The 23,720-nt window shown below is 43.4% G+C and overlaps 1 protein-coding gene across 1 annotated transcript in view; it reads left to right on the forward strand.

Moving 5' to 3' along the window:
- The window catches only part of LOC147104216 (transmembrane protein 248-like), a 29,109-nt gene continuing 5,389 nt past the window's right edge, over positions 1–23,720 (forward strand). The window contains exons 1-6 of the mRNA XM_085961378.1: positions 1–109; positions 8,099–8,230; positions 17,012–17,188; positions 17,753–18,071; positions 18,783–18,930; positions 21,967–22,129. Of these exons, the coding sequence (XP_085817504.1) occupies positions 17,030–17,188; positions 17,753–18,071; positions 18,783–18,930; positions 21,967–22,129 (789 nt within the window). The 5' untranslated portion in view covers positions 1–109; positions 8,099–8,230; positions 17,012–17,029. The remainder of the gene's footprint in view (positions 110–8,098; positions 8,231–17,011; positions 17,189–17,752; positions 18,072–18,782; positions 18,931–21,966; positions 22,130–23,720) is intronic.

The raw sequence follows: 23,720 nt of genomic DNA on the forward strand, positions 1-23,720 counted from the left end.
CGGGCGCCGAGATTCTGCTCAGTGACCTTTGCTCAGCTCAGGCCGCTGCCCTGTCGCCATATCCGGTGTGACGCGGCGCTGGGCGGGGATTGAGCGCGCAGCGTCTGAGGTGAGTGACAGAACATGGCGGCCGGCCCCGGCCCTCACCGCCGGCCGAGGGACCCTCCCGCCCGGGAGTAGCGGGGGTGGGGGATCTCCTCAGACCTCAGGGGTGCTTTTTTTTTTGTTAACTGGAAGGAAACGGTACAGATTCAGACCTGGCGTCGAAAGCCCGGGTCCTGCTCTTGGGAGTTGAAGCTGTTTCGATACGGAGCGCTCCGTAGGGCAGAAAATTAGCGTTCGGGTGGATTAATTTCCCGGGAGTGATTTCCTGCCCAATGCTGGCTGACGTTGTCGATGGTCTGCCGCCCAGCCTCAGAAAACCCACCAGCGAACCGGTCCGCCTGCTCTCTCCAAACTGCCTTTCTTGCTCTACGACTCTGACCCTATTGCTTTATCCGACGGCAGTTCGGAAGGTTGACCACGCCATCCTCCAACCCTCTCTTCATTTACAATCCTTTCATCCGTAAATCTCTCCGTGGTCTTGCCCCGTTAACCTTTCATTGCATTCTCTTCCGGCTCTACCCTCCTGTGCATCCCCACCTTTTTTTGCCCTACCATTTGTAGAAGAGCTTTCAGTCACCTGGTTCCTGTTCTTTGAAACTCCCTAGTTAAACCTCTAACTCCTTTAAAGACCTCCTCAAGATCTATCTCTTTAACAACGCCTTGGTCACCCCATCTAATTTCTCCCTTCCAGCTCTTCATCTGTTCTCCTTATACCTATTCTGTGAAGTGCCTTGGGATGCTTACAGCTTCCTACATTAAAGACACTATATAAATGCAAGTTGGGTAGTTGATCGATTCGATTCATGGGGCACTGGCACCAGTACTGGGGAAAGAGGGAGCTGTTCCGTTGCGATGGGCTCCACTTAAAACTCCCTAGTTAAACCTCTCTAACTCCTTCAAAGACCTCCTCAAGATCTATCACTTTAACAACGCCTTGGTCACCCCTCATTTCTCCTGGCTGGGACCGGTGTCCTGGTGAATCGAATAACTAGAGCTGTGTATAGGGATTTAAACTAAAAAGGGAGGGGTCAGGTGAGCTGAAATTTAGAAATCTAAAGAGAAAAGTCAAGGCAATGGAGTAGTGTAGCGATTTGGGTAATAAGCAGAGTGTGACTGGAAGGGACAGAGTTTAACGGTAATAGTGCATCAGCAAATAAGGTGACAGCAGGTAATGGTAAAAAATTAAAGGCTCTTTATTTGAGTGCATGAAGCATTCGTAACAAGGTAGTCGAATTAGTGGCACAAATAGAGATAAATGGCTTTGATCTAATAGCTATTACAGAGATGCGGTTGCAAGGTTGGAAACTAAATAAATAGATTTTTGGACTGATGGGGAATCGAGGGATATGGAGATCGGGCGGGAAAGTGAAGTTGAGGTCGAAGATCAGCCATGATCTTATTGAATGGCTCGAAGGGCCATACAACCTACTCCTCCTAATTCTTAGGTTCTTATGATCGATGAGAAAGTTTCACAGTTTTTTCCCTTGTTTACAAGCACATGACTATTACATAAAGATGCATATTTGCAACACTTTCAGAGTGATAGAAATGAGACATTTCACCAAATTTATTCAGCAAATCTTTTATAATTATGTGAAATACTTTTTTGTAAAAACAATAACCTTTTAACTAAGAACAAGCTGCAAAGAAGGTCCAACACGAAAGACATTGAGGATTTTCACGTTCAGGCTGTTGAAGATGTAACTTCATATTTCACTGCCCAAATCTCCATACTTGTATAATTATGCAATAACATTAGCAAAGTTCTTTCACAAAGGGATGTGTCGTGTCATTGTAGCTTTGAGAAGGAATTTTGTGCATCTCACTTCAATAAAATTGGAAAACCTGAATGAGCTTTGAGTTTTAAGAAAGAAAAACAGTTTAATAAATATTTATTATGTTCACCTCTAATGTAGTAGGAATGAAAACCACCCATCTTTTTTTAAATTAATATGAAATTTGAGTCTCAAAATTTGCATGAAATGTTGCATAACGGTTACTTCCTCCTTTCAAGCTATATCCACTATGTCTGTTTATCGGGTTATTCTGTTACACTGTTATGCGCAATTTAACTTATTCAATTTAACACGGATTGAGTTTTCCAAGTTTGATGCACTTGGTTGTTAACCTCAGACCTCCCAGCTGGATTTCCAAGTTACACAGTCCTGTCCGTGCTGCCTCCTCCTCCTTCTCTGTGATTCCTGACCCCGAGGCCTGAGGTGCTTACTTTCTGCCCCATTCCTGGTTGGGCCAAAGCTTCTTTTGCCATCCTTGAGTTTGGACAGGAGGGGATCTGGATGCCCGTTTCGAAATTGATCTCGTCAGTCTCCAACGACTCACTACAAAAAAATATATTTTTGCTGTCTTCTTTGATATTGAAGGATGAATGAAGACGATGCAGTCTTAAAATGGCATAGAAAGAGAGTAAGAAACCTAGGTTTTTCCTGCTTTTTTTTTTTACCTTGAGATAGCCTGGTGAAGTTGTTGCGATAACAACGAGAGGGGCCAAGTAGTTACCAATCTAGAGAAACCTCCAACAATAGTTAATCTCTAATTGAACTCTTGGGGGGGGGGGTGCAATTTAGATCATTTCTTCCCACATGGCGTAACTGAGAAGTAGCCTGGTCAGCATCTAAACTGTGCTCCAAACAATGCCACAGGAAATCAGTTACTTTAAAAATGTATCGGAACTGAAAAGGACAGAAGATTAACATTTTTCACTTCCAGAGATCAAATCTTGGGTTAGTCATGGGTTGAAAAATGTTCCTCACCTGGCTGTAAGCATCTTGTGCAATTTGAGTTTGTGTAGTCTTATCCCAGTTCCTAGGGTCTTTGTGATAAGCAGGTTATCGACCTTATGTACAGCTATACTTTAGAGTTCAATAATATTTGTGTGCTCCTGTCTTACTCATTTCTGTTGTGCCTCATCCTTGTTTTCAAATCCCTCGATGGCCTTGCCCCTCCCTATCTCTGTAATCTTCTCCAGCCCACAACCCGTCGAGATATCTGCGCTCCTCCAATTCTGGCCTTGTGAGCATCCCCGATTGTAATCACTCCACCATTGGTGGCCGTGCCTTCAGCTGCCAAGGCCTTAAGCTCTGGAATTCCCTCCCTAAACCTCTCCGCCTCTCTTTCCTCCTTTTAAGACGCTCCTTAAAACCTACCTCTTTGACCAAGCACCTGCCCTAATATATCCTTATGTGGCTCGGTGTCAAATTTTGTTTGATAATGCTCCATGAAGCACCTTGGGACATTTTACTACATTAAACGCACTATATAAATACACGTTGTTGTCATAATTAGCATTAAATCGACTCGTGTGGTGAAACAGAATTGTCATAATGATGCAATAGGTGGTGCTGTTCTGTGGCTCATGTCAAAGGACATTGTTGGACAGGGTTGAGGGAGCTTTATTTTGTTTCTAATCTATGCTGTGCCTAACTTGGGACTGCTTGATCCTGATATTGCCTGTAAACAGTTTTTTTAAAGCTGTTCAATATTTTTGTACATTTTTGAACAGATAAAATATCCAGGTATTAAATTAAATCAATGGCCCGGAATTTGCGGTCAGCAGCAAAGCGAAGGTGCTCGCTGCTGGCCCCGAAGTACACTTCGCACGAGGATCTCCCGAACCCGGTGTCGAGAACTTCAGGTTTTCCGACCTTCAATTCAAATCAACAAAGTATAGTGGGGACTGGGAATCCCCTTGTGCGAACTGCTGCGATGTCAACAGTCTGTGTAAGCAGCCAATAAAAACGCAGAATTCTCAGACAGCGAACAAGGAAGCGAGTAAGCTCTTAAAATTCTAACTTTAAAAAAATGTTGGAGCAAAACAAAGATTGGGGCTCTCTCATGGGGAAAAAGCAAACCTGAAATAAAGATGGACGAACTTTAAAAAGAAATGTAAAACATTTTTTTTAAGTTTCTTAAAAATTTAAATTTTTATTAAAATGGGCACATTTCACGCTGCGCAAAATTTAAATTAGTTTTCCAGGCCCTTAACATTTGTTTAGCAGTAATAATGCTGTCAAAACCCCAGTTACACTTAATCCCTTTGGGTCTAACTTTTTGTGTGGAATTTGACAGTGTAATTGCTGCGAGATTTCACCGATTGCCGGCTCTGTGTTTGGTGGTGGTGGGGGGGGGTAGCACAGCGCAGCCAGTTTCGGAACTGTTATTGACAGACCGCAACATCAGGATTTCCGCATGCACATGCACCAAATCCAGAAGTTGTGGTCGGCTTCAGAGGCGGAATGATGGCGAATGCTGAGGAGGAATTTCTTCACCCAGAGAGTGGTGAACCTGTGGAATTCTCTACCACAGAAGGCAGTTGAGGCCAATTCATTAAATATATTCAAGAAGGAGTTGGATATATTTCTTAAGGCTAAAGGGATCAAGGGATATGGAGAGAAGGCAGGGACAGGGTACTGAATTTGGATGATCAGCCATGATCTCATTGAATGGCGGAGCAGGCTCGAGGGGCCGAATGGCCTACTCCTGCTCCTATCTTCTATGTTTCTATGTTCGCCATCATCCCGACCGCAAATTCCGGGCCAATTTGTTCACCTGTTATTTAGCACACCATGTTAAAATCCAAGGTCTGCAGAACATTTCTGTAAATCTATGGATATTTTATTGCTAAAACTATATTGTATATTTCTTTCAAATAAATTCCCGTACAATTCCTGCCCTCGGTTTTCTGAAGATGCTGACTTGTGCTGGGTAAGGGTTGAAAGGCACCAGCTGCCACCCTATAACCCAGCCTTCGTATGTGAGGCGAAACATTTCAGCAAGTTACGAAATGGTGGGAAGCATCACCTTGAGACCAATCCTCTCCTCGATTGATGTCAACACACATGGGGGATCACGAGTGGGATATCTGGCTGACTTTCCCCTTCGCAGCCCTGGCCCAGCTGGGAACAGCTAACTGCGAACAGACGGGAAATAATCTCGGATATTTCAATTTCCCTTTTGGGCACTAATGCCCATTGAGCGTGTGTAAATAGCCATGGATAATAAGTAGGCAGTGGTTTTTGGGTAAATGGGTCATCAATCATGCATACAACTATAATTAAGAATTCAATACATTTATTATTGTGTCCAAATATATTTGGTTCCAGTGGGACACGTGCTGTGAGGAATCTCCGCACCGTTTTGCGTTGTGATTTCCCAATGTTCCCACGTGCATTGGAGTGTTTGAGAGTACAGCTGGTGCATTCCAGTTGGCTGCAGATTCTGAAACCTTGCATAACGTGTGACCCAGTGATTGGTTTGCAATTAATGTTAGGTGTGTGTTTACTTCTTTTGTACACACGTTCATTTGTGAGGTTTTAGTGGTGTGTTTAATGTGTTGCATTTCTAGGATTGTTCTTTGGTGATGTTTATGAAGCGAGACTGTTTGAAGTCCATTTTTTTGAAGTTCAGTTTTTTTTTTATATAAAAGAACCTGTGCTGTTAAACATCTGCACTTTATCAAAACAAGAATAACCAGAAGAGAAAAGTAATTTTATTTACATATCCACGCAGACTGTGTGTTTTTTTATAATCTAGCTCTGTGTGATTTGTGTCAGTCAGTGGGTAGCACTCTCGCCTCGGAGTCAGAAAGTTGTGGGTTCAAGTCCCACTCCAGAGACTTGAGCACAAAAATTCTAGGCTGACACTCCAGCGCAGTAATGAGGGAGTGCTGCACTGTCAGAGGTGCCGTCTTTCTGACGAGACGTTAAACTGAGGCCCCGTCTGCTCTCTCAGGTGGACGTAAAAGATCCCATGGCACTATTTCGAAGAAGAGCAGGGGCGTTATCCCCGGTGTCCTGGCCAATATTTATCCCTCAATCAATATCATTAAAACAGATTATCTGGTCATTATCACATTGCTGTTTGTGGGAGCTTGCTGTGCACAAATTGGCTACCATGTTTCCTACATTACAACAGTGACTACACTTCAAAAAGTACTTCATTGGCTGTAAAGTGCTTTGGGATGTCCTGTGGTCGTGAACGGCGCTATCTAAATGTAAATCTTTAAAAAAAATTGTTCCTTTGCAATATATTGGTATTTCTAAGCCATGTACCAGATGAAATATGTGTATTTGATAATCTGTCCGTTAGTGGAATACGAGTCGTAGAATTCTATTTACTTTCAGAGGCAAATGCTAGAAAGTATACCCTAGAAGTGTTGTCACATATAGGCAATTGTTGCATTTGTGTTAAGAGGTAGAATTGGAAAAAACACTTGGCAGATTCTGCACTCTCGATCAATCAAAGCTTTTGAGCAAACTCAATTCTCTAGGGTAGGTTTCAGGATTGAACTGATGGGCAGACAGTCCTACCACTGGGTGAGTTAACGCTTGTATCTTCTCCCTACCATGGTTAGTCCATACTCTGCACTGTATAAAACAAATTCAATATATATTTTGCAACTGGTATGCAACCATCATACACTGGATATCACATTCCAAAGCGTCACACTTATTTACAAATGCAAAACAATATTTGAAATAAAGATAACTGTTACCTGCATTTGCCTATTTCGAGCGTTGACCTTAAAGATGCAGGTCAGGTTAGCAACTAAACATCACAATCATGATCCAGATCAGGGACTACCCATAAGTAACGCCACAGAGATCTATCTTGCTAGTGTAATGTATTTTTATACTGCACCGAGCAGCTTTGGATATATGCACTGGTCCTCTTGTTTGTCCCACCTCCTTTTGGAAGAGATCCTCTATTCCCTTTCCTCTGCCCGTCATGAAGATAGGAACTCTTTGTGTAGAGATTTGCATGAACTTGGGTCCAAGCAATCTGTAAGGTGATGGTATAAATGCTGCAACTTCTCACAACAAAGTCAATGGTAAAGGATTCGTAGCCTAGCAATTTTATAAAAAGAAAATAGAATTTGAAATTGAACTGCACACCGTAGCTCAGCAAAGACAGGGGGGAGGGGTGGAGCAACCTGCTCTTAGGCCTTTATCAGCGTCTGTCTTGACAAGTCTGCTAGAAGGCATCACCCAGAGTCCTGCTCCGATTTCTCCTTGTGTAGAAGTGTCTAGTCTGCAATTTTACTGAAGTGAATGAAGCTCAAGACTTCACAAAACCTTAATGATATATCCTTCGTAACAGAAATCAGGTTAACATTCACAAGCAACGAGTTTTGAGCAGTGAAATATAAAATGGCCAAAAATTTGTTGAAGATCGATTGTGACTAGATCTTGTATTTCTAACTGCTTTTATACTGGGTTTAGTGCAAGCTACTGTCGCCAATTCGTGACACGGTTCACGTGCAGCCGATGGAAACTCCAAAGTAAACTCAGTGGATTCTCAGTTGCTGGCCTGAATGAAATATTTCTCGGGATTGCTGCTGGTTGCACTAAACCCAAGTGTTGAGCGCTGGTGGCAGTAGCACATCCCTAGACCTAGTACAGAAGCAGTGATCTATTTTCCTCCACTCAGATGCTTGAAAACAAAAAGGAAAATGAATGCTTACTGATGAAATAAGAGCTGATGCTAGAAACACACCTTTCGAAGTCTGAAAGAGAAAAGTACCAACATTTTCTGTTTTTATTTCAACAAACATCACTTAGTTTTTCTTTTTAAAATAAGTAAAAATTCACTTTAAATGAGTTTAAAAGCGAGCATTGCGGTCTCAATAACATCTGCAATGGTTACAAGACATCTTTTGCTTTGTGGGTTATTTTATATTTGCTCCTTTTTTCTTCTCTAATTTTCCCTACTGTGCCATCACCCTATCCCCACACCGCTCACGTTACCGAGCATGAACGACAGCGATGTTATTACTGCAAGTTCATTGAGTACTATTCAACAGTTGATTAACAAAAAACCCACTAAAAGATGGAAATCGAATTGAAGGTTGAAGCAATGTCATAAAGCTTGAGTGGTTTGGGCTCTTTATACCCAGAAATTGGAGCAGCATTTTAAATTCACTGATACTTTTCAACATAGTGACTTTTCTTTAAAATTTGTTTTCTTGCCTTTGCAGTGATGTTTGGTGGTTCCCATCTCCTTGGTAGAGGCTTTTCGATGCTTGATGTAGCGCCACATGGCTTAGGATAAAACTGGCGACAAAACCTGACAGCGTATTCATCAGGAGACTCGACCTTTATATCACCAGGTTAATTCACTACTAGTATTAACTAATATTGTTAGTTTTGTGTTTTCTCTGTGCACATGCCTGGCCAATATGACTTGCTCCCACACCTTTGTCAAATACTACTTATGAGCCAGACACAGGCACTGGAGTGGCCAAGAAACAACTGCCCTCCTGATTTTTTTCTTCTCCCTTACTGGGAAGCATCTGACTTCTCTTAGCACCTCCCACATCAGCACTTCTGAGATTGTGAATTAATTGGCAAAGGGGATTGAACCTGTGTTCCTCACGACCACTTCACTGCCAAATTATAATATTATGGTCTCGACACACTACAGCAGCTGTCTTCAGTCTCGGGTAGTTGATCAAACTTGTAAACTTTCACAGAATAGTGCATTGTGTAACACAGGCCATAACACACTGGAGTTCTCTTGGCATTTAAGGTCACTTAAGTATGTCACAGACTTGACTTGCTCTTATTTTATTGCATGTATAATATTCTTTGGTCACTGGGTTATGTGTGTGTGTGTGAGAGATAGAGACTTGCATGCGAACACCAATTAACTAAAATTAACCATCACTCCAAGAATGCGAATATTTTTGTAATGGATGCTGCTAGAACAAGTAGCCATCTTTAGCTATGCCCTATAATATATCAGGGCAGAAGTAATGCTGCAAAATCATGCAGTGATGCAGCTTTAAATGGGATTGGGTGGAGCAGATGTAAGTGTCGAGCACAAAGAATTAGAAACATGGTGGAATAGGCTGATAGAAGCACAGTGACACAGTATGTTACCGCACCAACGATCAGTAAAATATTGTGGATATGCTGAGTCCCTGGTTTCTGACCATGCCTTCAGCCACCTCTGCTAACTCTTCCTACTCCCTGACTCGTACTTTTTGAAGCACCTTGGGATGTGTTTACAATGGTTAAGCTGCTGTATAAGTACATATTGTTGACAATAGTAAGTGGTGGCCAGGCATTCCCCCATTGGGAGAGTACCAGATGCCTTCTGGCTAGTTTTGCTGTAACACAGGCAGGCCCAAAGACCAGGCCATTCATAGACCCAGTTAGCCATGATTTGTGTGTGTCTCGGGGAGAATAAGGAACATGAAGAACATTAAAGGGTGTCTTTCGCTGCAATAATATAATGAAACAGGAATGCAGTTTCATAGCATATTTGAATTTCAACATGCTGTACACGAGATGGGAGGGAAGGGCAGGTATAAACCTATTTTGTACACAATGATTGCCTAATCTTAGCCACGCTACCATAGACTTTGTGGAGATCATTTGCTCCCTATGTAGGGGGATGAAAAATTGGAGAGCCAGCAACTCAGACCATCTTTCAGCAGCTGGTTATAGTTTGGCATTTATAAAGGCCTGAGAGCTGTGTGGAAGGAGCATGGCGTTACTTACAAACAAGAATTTGCTACTTCCTCCAGGGCAATGTGTATCAGTTTTCCTAGTGCATGAGGTTAATGTTAAATTTTACTGAAGCTAAATTATACGGTGATTGGATTTGTGCTTTGATTCTGCTTGAGCTCTGCAGGTTGTTAATTTTTTTTCCCCCTGCTGGTAGACTTTCCTCAGGGGGCAGGGGCTTTCAGGCTGTGCTCTCAAGCTGAGGAAGTAAATCTTCCATGTGGTAAACCTTAGGGAGTGGGGGGAAGGGCAGCGAGACTCAACCTGTTTGAGCTTTTATGAAATTTTGAGAACCTACTGTAAATAAATGTCGGTGCCTAGTGAAGTCCAGGAAGACAGCGGGTCAAATCCAAGCCAGGCCTGCCATTCGTGTTCATCTGCTATCCGGTGAGAATCCGACCTGCCGCATGGAGAACTAACTTTGATCCTACAATTGAGATATGACGGCAAGTTGAGGATTTTATTTCAGAAAGAAAAAAGAGGAAGGTCCTACATTTCACCTGTTGCCTCTTCCAAGTAGCTATTCTAGATGTTGAATGTTTGCAGGCTATTTTACCATGAACTGTATTACACCTAATATCCACACGTGCCCATTTTTCGGCAGGAATTACTGTATTGCAATCAGGGTAGAAATCTGGGCTGATTTTATTTCATCTTTGCAGCCCTGGAGTGGGACGGCAGTTGTAGCACCACACCTGCTATCCCAGAGATTAGTTAACGTGGTACAGTCCAGGAATTGAATCTGGGGCCGCCTTGATCTGTACGAGTTAGCACAGGAAACTTTGTGCTATCCGGCACCGACGGGACCGAGCTGTTGCCGTCCCATCAAAACTGCCGGACAAACCAGCGCTAATGTTGAAACATACGGAGATTTTGAGCTCCGTATCTGGCAACAAACCCTGTTGCAAACAGCTTCTAAACAGTCGGCCGTACCTTGCAAGCACCTCTGTAGCTTAGCAACAGCTTCAGCGAGACCTTGCAGAGCCTGACTGGTGGGAAAAAAGCAACGAAAAGAAAAAATACCTAACGAAACGGCTCCTGATTTTTGCCAGTGGCTCGAGCATTCCGGACAGTTAACCTCCGGATAAACCAAAGTTTCCTGTACCACATCAGATGGTGCATTTGCCCGTTAAGTCTTTGGAAAGCTCTAAGTTCCAGATAGTGTTGATGCATTGCGTTTTCTTAAGATGGAGGTGCAAAGGGAAAATCAGCAACGAGTAACCTCTAGCAACTGTGGCCTGATAAAACTTGAGGATTGTACCAATTGAATGTCTTCTCCATTAACAAAGAATTAGAAAAAGGGAAAAAAAACAGAAAATAGGAGAAAAAATTATAAGGCTGAAGGTTGTGGGTTCAAATCCCACTCCAGAGACTTGAGCACAAAAATCTAGGCTGATCGTGCAGTGCTGGGAGAGTGCTGCACTGTCTTTCGGAAGAGACGTTAAACCGAGGTCCCGTCTGAGCTCTCAGGTGGACGTAAAAAATCCTACGGCACTATTTTGAAGAAGAGCAGGGGAGTTCTCCCCGGTGTCCTGGCCAATATTTATCCCTCAATCAACATCACAGATTATCTGGTCATTATCACATCGCTGTTAGGAGATCTTGCTGTGCGCAAATTGGCTGCTGCGTTTCCTACATTACAACAGTGACTACACTTCTTTGGCTGTAAAGTGCTTTGGGATGTCCGTGAAAGGCACTATAGAAATGCAAGTCTTTCTACATAAGATGTTTTTGATCCTTTTTAAAATAAACACTAATGGATCACCTGTTTAAGAACATAAGAAATAGGAGCAGGAATAGGCCACTTGGCCCCTCGAGCATGCTCCACCATTCAATAAGATCATGGCTGATCTTGGGCTCAAAGCCACTTCCCCGCCCGCTCCCCATAACCCTTCACTCCCTTATCTTGTAAAAATCTGTCTATCTCCGCCTTAAATGTATTTAATGACCCAGCCTCCACAGCTCTCTGGGGCCGAGAATTCCACAGATTTACGACCCTCTGAGAGAAGGAATTCCTCCTCATCTCAGTTCTAAAAGGGCGACCCTTTATTCTAAAACTGTGCCCCCGCGGTCTAGATTTCCCCATGAGGGGAAACATCCTCTCTGCATCTACCTTGTCGAGCCCCCTCAGTATCTTGTATGTTTCAATAAGATCCCCTCTCATTCTTCTAAATTCCAATGTTTGTAATGGAAGATATCTGTACACTTACTTGTGTCTGAAAGAACTTTTACACTATAGAGTAATTGGCTTTAGTGACATAAATGCAGGCAACTGGTCCAATAATTTGCCCTTTGGTCTCTCGCCACACTTGGAGACCAGCTCCCAGTCTGAATGAGTGGCTGTCACTTTCCACAATCGGGAATTGTTTTAATATTGGCCCCCACGTACTGGGCTAGGGTGGGAAAAGATCAGTCAATACTGTTTCCCCCTGGGAAAACTATTCTGTGACTCCTGCTGAAAGTGTGTGTCAGGTGAACACGAGCTCATATCATAGAATAGTACAGTACAGAAGGAGGCATTTGGCCCATGGAGTCTGACGTAAGAAAACTACTAGGCACTTGGTCTAAGCGTTAAACAAAGCTTTAATCAACTGTTTTACAACATGGAGGTCTAGTTGTGTCCTTCACTAGTTCCTGTTAATGTCCTGCGCAAGCTGGGCCCGTGCCCGAGTATTTATACTCTCCCTGGACAGCACCACCCGTAGGCCGCTCAGTATTATTTCATAAGTCTTTCATGAATGACTGATTCATGTCAGAGTCTGCGTCTGCTCTTTGGAAGAGCAATCCAGTTAGTCCTGCTCTTTTCCCCATATCCCTGCAATTTTTTCTCCTTCAAGTACTTCTCTAATTCCCATTTGAAGGCTACTATTGATGCTGTATCCACCACCCATCGGGCACTGCATTCCAAAACCTAACCACTGCTCATTGCTTAAAAAAGGTTCTCCTCGTCTTGCCACTGGTTCTTTTGCCAATCACTAAATCTGTGCCAAATAACAACAGAAAACGCTGGAAAAACTCGGCAGGCCAGGCAACATCCGTGGAGAGAGAAACAGAGTCAATGTTTCGGGTCGAAACCCTTCTCCGAAACGTTGACTCTGTTTCTCTCTCCACGGACGTTGCCTGGCCTGCTGAGTTTTTCCAGCGTTTTCTGTTATTTCAGATTTCCAGCATCCGCAGTATTTTGCTATCGTACTAAATCTGTGCCCTCTGGTTATCTACCCTTCAGCCATTGGAAACAGTTTCTCTTTATTTACTCTAACTAAACCCTGTATGGTTTTAAACACCTCTATCCAATCTTTTCTTGCCCTTCACTGCTCTAAGGAGAACAACCCCAGCTCCTCCAGTCGATCCACGTAACTGTGATCTCTCATCTCTGGAACCATTCTAGTAAATGATACTCCATAAGCCTGCCAGTACTCTCTGTATAATATTCCTACAGGAAGGATGGACACCTGGAGGGTTGTTGATGCCTGTGGAAGCATATTTCATCATGATTCAATGCCTTCAAGAGAGGAACAGTAAGAAATATTCTGGGAATCGATCATGATGAGGCACAGTTTTCCAAGAAAATTTAACTTGTGTATAAACAGGCGCATAGGTTAAATAACTTTTTTTTTTTTTTTAAAAACCTTCCTTTCTATGGACTTGGCCTGTGGGGAAGTTGAGATAAAAGAGGGTAAATTTGGGAGTTTTTTGAGACAGCAGGGATTAGACTGGTGGAATTGGATATTAGAAATCCCGGTTGGATTGCATGCCAGATGATCCGCAATCTAAGGTTCAGACTCTGATTTCACCGTCAAAGACCACACTGTTAAAAGGGATAATGTATCATGTCTGTCCCAGCAGCATGCAAAGCAACCAAGAGGAAACCGATAGTTTGTACTTTATAGACCTTTTTCAATGATTGTGTTTTGGGGGGAGGGGCACAGATCTGGTTTTCATGTCAGTGGAAGGCTAGCTGTGCTACAGACCAAACTGCAATGACCCAGGTGCAGTGGGTATAACGGTTATATGGGTTGCAGTGAAGTTGGTGTGATGAGATCTGCCTTGTGGTCGGCTTATTTTTTCTTCCCCACCATTCTACAGCTGAGAGAAGCATGAAAAGAAAAGCAGGAACTAATGAGCAAAATGAAACCTCAAACTGTCCTCTTGTTTGAAAGAAAGACTTGCATTTATATGCGCCTTTCTCGACCACTGGACGTCCCAAAGCGCTTTACAACCAATAAAGTACTTTTTGAAGTGTAGTCATTATTGTAATGTAGGAAACGCGGCAGCCAATTTGCACACCGCAAGACCCCACAAACAGCAATGTGATAATGACCAGATAATCTGTTTTAGTGATGTTGATTGAGGGATAAATATTGGCCAGGACACCGGTGATAACTCCCCTGATCTTATTTGAAATAGTGCCATGGGATCTTTTACATCCACTCGGTTTAACGTCTCATCTGAAAGACGGCACCTCCGACAGTGCAGCACTCCCTCAGCACTGCACTGGAGTGTCAGCCTAGATTTTTGTGCTCAAGTCTCTGGAGTGGGACTTGATTCTGTTTAATCATATCACCCCCTCCCCAGTCAAACACTGAAATACCCCAAGCTCAGAAGTATGTTGCTGCCTGATTTGGGAACTTTTGGACAAGCTTGTTGCTTGGGACAGCTGACTGAAAATGGCACTGCTATAGAAGAAACATAGAAGATAGGAGCAGGAGTAGGCCATTCGGCCCCTCGAGCCCGCTGCGCCATTTAATGAGATCATGGCTGATCATCCAAATTCAGTACCCGGTCCCTGCTTTCTCCCCATATCCCTTGATCCCTTTAGCCTCAAGAAATATATCCAACTCCTTCTTGAATATATTTAATGAATTGGCATCAACTGCCTTCTGTGGTAGAGAATTCCACAGGTTTACCACTCTCTTGGTGAAGAAATTCCTCCTCATTTCAGTCCTAAATGGCTCACCCCTTATCCTTAGACTGTGACACCTGGTTCTGGACTCCCCGACCATCGGGAACATCATTCCTGCATCTAGTCTGTCTAGTCCTGTTAGAATTTTATAAGTTTCAATGTTGACTGCCAGATGTCTCAGCTACTTTCCTGATCTGTAAGAATCATGACCTTTTCATAGAGTGGGATCTGCTTAAATTCTATTCTTTCAAAGAATCTCTTTCTTTTTTAAATCCTGGGAGACTCGTAAACATTATTTCCTGATGCCTTTTAAAATATTTTATGCTAATACAATACCCACAAATACAAAATAATCCACAACATGGGAAGAAAGACTTGTTTTGCACTTGTAAGAGCCTCTATTGAAGGTGCTTGTCAACACAGGCCGCTTTCTTCAGTCAGCAAATTGCTGCAGATTTCTCCACAAACACATTTTTCTCCTTCCTGCTTCTCCTCGCAATGCTGATTCATGCTGAACTCTGGTTCCACAGATGCTGGTACCTTGCTCAACTGGCCAATCTGCAATGCTGAGCCTACATGTCAGCAGGGTGACATGTGACATCCCAGCCAAGCCTGATGCTGTCCTCAGCCAAAGTTTGAAAACACAGAGGTCACTACATAGCAATTGGGAGTAGGATGACTGGTTGAATTTCCTTTCTTTAGCTCAGGGGCACTTCCTCTGAGCTCCCCTAGCAGAGATCAGCGCTCTCAGCACATTGTGGGAACTTGTGATCTAGTATGGCTTTATCACACACTATCTTTACCAACTAAACCAATGGGGTTAACCAATATTAACAGCTTTGTTGCTGCAGTGAGTATTGAGAGCTGGTCAAGAGCAGCACAGAAACAGGCCATTTGACCCAACCAGTCGCTGTTGGCGTTTATACATCACTCGAGCCTCCTCCCATCCTTCCTCATCTAACTCTTATCAGCATAACCCTCTATTCTCTTCTCCCTCATATTGCTTATCTAGCTTCCCTTTAACTGCATCTATGCTATTTGCTTCAACCACTCCCTGGGGCAGAGAGTTCCACATTCTCACCACTCTTTGGGTAAAGAAGTTTCTCCTGAATTTCCTATTTGATTTCTTGGTGATTATCTTATATTGATGCTAATGGATGGACATCTATAATGATGGTTTTTTGAAGAATAATATTTCTTGAAATAATTCCTTCATTTTGGGTCAGGACAATTGAAAAAATAGATGTAAAGAAAAGAATGCAAGGCTCACGGAATAGGATTGAACTTGAAGTCTGAGCTCCCCTGATGTCTGATGTAATACTGATCCATACAAATCGGGAATCTCCCAGGTTTAATCCCTAGTCAATGCAGAATTAGCTGATCTCTGCTTGGGCTGCAACAAGAATGCTACAATTGATCTCATTAACCTCAAATGTCAGAGGAGAAAAATCAAACATTTGATTGGTGTCCACTGACCCTTACTCTTCAGTGCAGATGCATGGACATCTTAATGAGATAGCAGGAACAACTGTGATCCCCCTAACATGGTCGAATAACTTGCTGACACATGGGGAATGGCGACTTGAACCACACCCCATCATGCGTCAACTTAGAATAAGGGGCTGCTCTTTCAAAACTGAGATGAGGAGGAACTACTTCACTCAGAGGGTGGTAGGTCCATGGAATATGCTGCCCCAAAAAGCTGTAGAAGCTACATCATTACATAAATTTAAAACAGAAATAGACAGTTTCCTAGAAGTAAAGGGAATTAAGGGTTACGGGGAGCGGGCAGGAATTTGGACATGAGTCTAGGTTCGGATCGGTCATGGCCCTGTGGGTAGCGGAGCGGGCCCAGGGGCCGTGTAGCCTGATCCTGCTCCTATTTCATGTGTCTAATTCTGTTAGATTCAGGAGATGGTTCTGTGATAGTGGATTGGCGGTTAGGATCAGATCAGCTATGATCTTATTGAATGGCGGAGCAGGCTCGAGGGGCCGATTGGCCTACTCCTGCTCCTATTTCTTATGTTCTTATGTAACATGTTTGGGACATGGAACGGGGGTGGTGGGAGAAAGAGAATTGAATTGAATTTCCTGGGCAGATTATTCGTGCAGTTCATTGGGCCATGAACAGATCATGCCACATGGAGCGAGGTGGGAAGCAGCGAATCTCCAGCCTGGGCTGTTCCACTGGGAACTGGGAAGAGCCCAGACTAGACCCGCCTCCTCGGGAAGGAAGAATCTGAGGGTGAATTTCACATTCTGCCAGCTCACGTGCTGGAGTCTTTGAGAACAGATCATCTGCCTGGATGGAGAATAGTGCTGGGAACTCTGGGTTTAAGAAACAATTTAGCAAATGGGCAAGAAAAAAACCAAATTCTCCCATTCAATACAAATTCAGTTTTGAGCTGTATGTACAGATGTTGCCAGCATGTACTGATCTTTTTATATGTATATAAATAAGTTTTTTTTAATCTAGTTGTGACTAGCTGTCGCCATGGTAACATGGCACCTGTTGGAGAATGTGAAGTATGTTGTTGTCCACCGGCCACCATTGATTTTGTTTGTTTTGAGCATCAGCTCTTTGGGCATCGCTTTCTTCAGTCTCGGGATCTACATCCGGTCACATGAAGTCACAAACCCTGACGTGCCTCAGGTAAGCTGACAGAGTGCAACGAGAAAACAAGTCTGTGAGAATGACACACGTGATTGTTAGATGCTGCACATTACTGGCAAACCAGAGCCCTATGGTCTAATTTCTTCCCCTCTGCCTCCTATAGTGTTCATGCATATGCAAATGTGAAGGTAAAAGTGTATAGGTGTGAAATCAGTTCCCCCTTGCATTTGTGCACCTGCATATAGATATTTCGGGAGCTGTACACCCTAATTATCACCTTAAAAATCAGCTAGGATTCATGTTCTTGATCGCAACCCTATGGCTGCCTGTAGGCACACCTGCATGTGTGGACACATGGTCAACTTTGGTGATGGAAAACTAGTTTGTTGTGGGACAACACTTGTTGTCTCAGCTCCCACAAAGAATTGCCATGTGAGTGAGGTACCAGAGCACTACTGGTAGCTGTGAAACTATACCCAAGCTTCAACTCCGCACCTTCAGGAAAGGAGGGGAGGAAATAGCTTAAAATGTGATGTCGGTGAGGAACCCTCCTTTTTATGCGAGAGGCCCTAAATGTGTCTGTTTTTATTTAATTGATTTTAGGCCTGGATTACAGTCCTGCAGTCTCTCAGTAAACTGGAGTTCTGTCTGTCTGAAAATGAAAGTCTGCGGCAGACTAGCACAGAACTTCTACCTGACGTCGTTGGACATGGTTCTGTAAGGAGACGACCGGACCCAGATCCTTTAGCTCATACCACAACACGGCAACCCTCAGCCACTGTTGCTTATACACCAGGCATACCAGTCAGTGTGTCTCTGCTAGTGCCAATGAGCTTTGACTCAAAGGAACCATTAAAAAGATTTTATAGTAACATAACTCGTCTCCAAGCTGTGGTAATGGGAAACCTGCTGGGGCTGGAAGGTAAGCACAAATGTACAGTGGCGATCCCTTCTGAACTACTGACTGAAGACAAGCTTAAACGTGAAAATATCAGCTGGAATTTTGTGCTTTCTGCGTTCATTTTAATGGGTGGAAAACCACAGGCTGGTGAGCACAGAAGCGCAAAACCCTGGCCATCTGTAGCCGTCAGTTAAAGCTAGGATAACTGCACACATTCTCTTCTGTAAGGTGACACACCTCTTTGGCAGTGCTTTTGGTAACCCCTCCTAATAGCTCCTGCTTTGGCTCAGTGTCCAATTATATATATTAAAAAATGATGCCTCTGTGGGGGGCTTTGGGAAGTTTTGCTATGTTAAAGGCACTACATAAATGCAAATTGTTGTTTGTAAGTTCCAGGCAGCTTCCTCTGCTGTAACTGCTCTTTTCCCTGCCCTATCTAAGTTTAGTTTTATCTATAAATTTGACCAGTTTGCATTCGGATTCTGAATCCGAGTGTAGACTGAGCCTTTTATCCAGTCTCTTGTTAAAAAGAAAAATAAGGCTAGCTAATGTGACATTGTAGTAACTAAAATCACTAACCCGTCCCCATTACTTACAAGTTTTAAACAATCTTGGAACAATTTTTTAACTTGCCTCTGTGGGAGATTTTTCAGGAGATTCCCACCAGGTTTCCATGAAATTACCAGCATTATTTTAGAGTGTTTGCTAAGTGCCACCTTCTTTCTCTTTCAGACTCTAATGCAAAGGAGAGGATTAAAATCATGCTGACATCGCCATGGCCACCTGAACATTACCTTTCACAAGTAAACTCCACAAATACCAAGAGTCCCCTTAGCTGCATCACAATGTCTGCAGCTGCACATGTCCTGCCCCAAGAAAGGTCGGTGAAAAATGAGCTGAGGAGGGTCTGTGTTTCTTTTGGGTTGAGTGAAAACGTGAGAGGATAGTAGCCATAAATCTGGAGATTCCTACTCTTTGCTCAGAAACCTTAATCTCATTCTCCTTATACTTAATTGAACTAATACATATTCTGTCTGTTAAATCTGAGCGGAGCAATTTATAATGACCAAAAGTGAGGGGGGCGGTGGGGGGGGCATGGATGCAGACTTGTATTAGGAATGTCAATCAGTTGTTTTACTTTAAAAATACAACAAATTTTGGCTCCTCCATATATTTAAACAGGTTTCCATTATTGCAAGCCCTGATACCTCAGAGAGGAATGGGTGGATGAGAGAGCAAGAGTGAATAAAATAGTCGGGGGATTAGATGAAGAAAGTGAGGTAGTAGTAGTTGAGGAAAGATGGAGAAGTGGCCTGTTTGAAGCATGTGTAAATGAGTACAGTAGTAGAGAGGGAGGTAGTTACAGGTACATGGCAGTTTGTCCCATGGATTGAGTTAGTTATTATAACTGCTCATTTTCTGTTGTTTTGACCGAAGAAATCAGTGAGAAAAAATGTTAAAAGATTAAACTTTTGCAATCAGTTACTTATTTCTGGTGTGTCTACATGCACCTACATTTTCCTACATGGGCCAAGCTCTGCCCTCTTTATTGCACTATACAACAGTCCTGCCTAAGTGATTTTTCAGACCTGTTCCCATACCACTCTATAGCTGGCTGTTACAAAGTGGGGAGAGTGGGCTTGACTCAGTTGCCATTTACATTCCTACTTTATGCGGTTTAAAGCTATAAACCTACTGAATTATAACTTCTAGCATTTCCCATTGGACCTATTCAATATGCATCAGCAGAATTTGAATTTGACCTGTTTTACTTTTCTACTGTCTTTGCATTGTAGATGTGTTTAAAGTGACTTGCATTTCAGTGAGAAGTCCAGCCTCTTTAGCATGTACTGTATTCAATACAACTGTAATAATAATTCAACTTTATTGTCATTGCACAAGTACATGAACAACGAAATGTGATCTTGCAAGCTCCCATGACTGGGAGAAGCAAAGCCGCTGCGTCGGTGCGCGCCGCCATTCCATTTCCACCATTCCTCCTGTCCGACAATCTTCAGCCCACCGCCCGGGCCTGCTCACCAGCTGCTCCTCCCGTGGCTCCTTCCGTGACCTTCTCACCAACCGCCCCTCCTCGGGGCTCCTTCCGTGACCTTCTGCACCTGGTCTTCCCTGATGGTCACCCCTCCAGGTACTAACCAGGCCTGTCTCTGCTTAGCTTCCAAGCCTTGCCAGTGACCCTGTCCCTAGTCCCAGGAACTGTAAACCACGTCATAGGGTTCCCAAAATAAATGTAGTTGAACTTGATATTCTGTAAATGCCACTAATTCTAGCGGCTTCCAGGAATTCTCCCGCACCCCGCACTCGGTTTTATGCTCTCCTGAAGGTGGTCTGTGCTGTGGGTTCAGTCTGTGGGTGGCAGCAACTACCCAGCATCTTCTGTAACTGGCCATTTTTTGTGTGTGAACCTGGAGTGAGTGTTAGTGGTTGTGGTAGTGGAGTAGAAATCACCATCACCAATTATTCTGTCCTGCCTGCCACACCTCTTGCCTGGAGTTAAAACTGCAGTACAGTTGCCACTGCTTAGATCGGGCATGTTCCTGTTAACGTGGTTTATCCACTAAACGTGGTGGATGGTAAAATGAGTAGTGCTTCTCAAACAATAACCTGACATTTAAAATGCACCCAAATCACCAGTGAACAAAGTAAACCGTGTGTGCAGTTTCACATTTTATTTGAGAGACACTTTTATGAAAAGTTTTTAAAAAAGTAACTCGTACATTACAGAGAATACTGAACTTTACATTTTACATTACAGTCCTGCTTGTTTCCAGTGAAGAACTCTAATCCGTGCCTGGACTGTCTTTTTCTGGCAGTGTGGATGCCAAACTTTGTTCGCCATTCTTGGCGCGTTCCAGTCTGGTTCTATATCGGGATGCTGCTCTGTAGCTGCATTGTCAAAACCGCTGAGTGTACATCAGCCAGCGTTGCCATAAACTCTTCACTGTTTTCATTCGGGTCCTGTTCTCCCTCCTCATCATTGTCCATGGCATTGGCTCGCATTGCACCTATGTCATCGGTCGATGTCAGTTTCAGGCGGAGCATCGTGGTCACCATGGTGACGCTTGTTCGAAGGATTAAAATCAGGCCTGCCAAGTCCTTCGGCCAACTCCTTGGCTTTTTGGGCTGGAAGGGGACCACTGATAAGTGCATCTCTCCCACGCACATTCTGAAACCAGCGCAGAAATGCCTCCTCGACTTCCCCATCCTTCCTCTTTCTGGCTGGGGCTGCAAGTTTGATACCATTCAGTGAACAGCTGTTCACGATGTCTCTATAAATTGGCGACAGGAGATTTTGGAAGACTGAAAGGCTGTGCTAGGTTACACTGGCTTACCTTCAGCAGCCCACCCATCTTGTTTACGAGTTCAGTATTCGTGCTGAGGTTCATTGCTTTCCTCTTTCCAGACATTTTTGCAGCTGCAATTAGCGCAAGCTGTAACCCGACACTAATGTCGGGATTAAGTAGCCGAGGTAATCGCACCTTCACAAGATACGAACTGCTGATTGAACAGCTGAGTCTGCCCAAAATAGCTGGAGCGCTTAATACGGTCTAAGCGTGCCTTTGACATCTATGGGAACGGTAAATGGCTAGTGTTAATTGGCCAGTATAGATGGTTGCCCGCAATGACCACGGGCGGTATAAATAGTAGGGACTGTATGTAACAATTATTGACAACATTTTCTCACAAATAAAACAAGATATTTTTTTAATGGCAATATTGGACTCCAAGTGATGTACTTATTGGGAGGTTTTAATAATGTCAGTTGTCATTTTAGCAGCCTGCTTTGCTTCATGCCAAATGGTCTCTGGTGTAGTAAAACCCAAGACATGTTCATGCCTTGATGTTCATTGTTGCTGATGACATTTAATTAATTTTCCTCTTGTGTTTCTGTCAGTTACTTTCCTTCCTGTAACTTGGAGAATCTCACAGATGCATCGTTGTATCAGACCACATTGGCAGAGAGTTCAGAGAAGACATCTTCACAAGGTCACACTTCTGCTCAGTGCTACAAGGCACAGTACAAGTCTAAACCCAAGTTTACCATTGTGCTGTCGAAGGTGAGACTCGGAAACCAATAAAAATACTTTCCTCTACCGTGGTTGTCACTAATTAGTCTAAAATTAATAGAATATAAAGAAAACTACCTCTGTTACTAATATTTAATCAACTGTGTGTAAATCATAATTTATTTCCAAAATGCCCCGTGCCTCAAATTTCTGATCTGTATCATGCTAAAAGTACAAAGTAGAGGCTGGGTGCTTGCTCACAGAGAGGGAGGGAGGAAGGGAAAATTGAGATTGTAAGTCTACTGCGGCCCTTCCTCCGTATCTCCTAACATGTATATGAAGATAGGTTCTGGCAAAGCCCCATGAACTAGGTCAGAAAACAGTGCATGATTCAAGAGGAAAGTAAATTACAGGTGCAAGTTTGGAAATAAATCAACTTTTACAAAAATATATCCATTTTAAATGATCTTTTAAATAATTAATGTCAATTACCCTATGTACACTACATTCATTTATGCTATCTCTGTATTTGCGACATTTATTCAATACTGTCGCTGTCATTTCTTAGTGTATTATCGGAAAAGTTGGGTACTTTTCTAACTGTCTCAAATAGATGTAGAGGCCCCAAACATCAGTGGGACAGCACGGCTTGATGAAAGTTCAAGGTGCACCTGGCCTTGACCTCTGCCGCTGATTCTCCCAAAGTTCACAAGGTAGTCCTGTAATCTGCAAGCCTTCAGTGGCATAAGAGCACTTCTGGGGTGCCCTCCCTCACTGAAGAGGCCAGAAAGTCCAGTTGAAACATCTTTTAAGTGCCCCAGTGACCCCCTTACATCAGTGTTTTCGAGCCCCAGGCTGCCTCACTCCAATATCTCTGAAAGGGGTGGATGGAGGCTATTCCCTCACAAGGCCACCCTGGGCAATTTGGTGTAAGACTGAGTCCCAGCCTAGTTTCTGGCTGTTCTGGTGCAGTGCCACCAAAGTTATGGTGGAATTTCACTGGAGCAGCTGCAGATTTTTGGGCCGGTGTCTACTGGTGGGAGAGATCCTACTTTTGAATTTAATAGCATCTACGCATGAAATTTGGTAGGCCATAAATCAAGTATGTTTCAGGTTTATTTGAATTATTTCAGATTAAGAGGCCTTTAGAAAGTGGAATTTTTTTTGATTATTGGAACTTTTTGCCATTCTTTCCCTTTTCCTTCTCGCTGGATGGTGCTGATTCATGCTGTTGCACAGGCACTGGCTGCCCTCCAGCGCCATGCCCAATTGAGCATTCTTCAGATAAGAATCTGAATGGTGATCCTGTCTTCACCTGATGCCCTCACCTACAGCCACTTGTGCACTTTCCAGTAGGAGTTCAGAGTTTGAACTGTGGCTAATTCTTCCCCTCCCTCCCCAGCCCAGGAGCATTGAAGCGAATTGTATCACCCCAATGGTGTTAGCTGAGGTTAGGAATTTATTCTGCGGCCTTCCAGCCTCTGTGGTTTAGAGCTAAACTGGGTGACGCCTTTATTGAACAGGTAGTGCAGACTGATTAATTCATAGAATGGGTGCAGCACAGAAAGAGGCCATTCGGCCCGTCGAGCCCGTGCCGGCTCTCTACAAGTGCACTTCAGCCAGTCCCACTCCCCCATCCTTT

The sequence above is a fragment of the Somniosus microcephalus genome, chromosome 19 (assembly GCF_052327205.1).
Source record: "Somniosus microcephalus isolate GS21.2 chromosome 19, FLI_Smic_1.0, whole genome shotgun sequence".
Classification (NCBI taxonomy): Eukaryota; Metazoa; Chordata; class Chondrichthyes; order Squaliformes; family Somniosidae; genus Somniosus; species Somniosus microcephalus.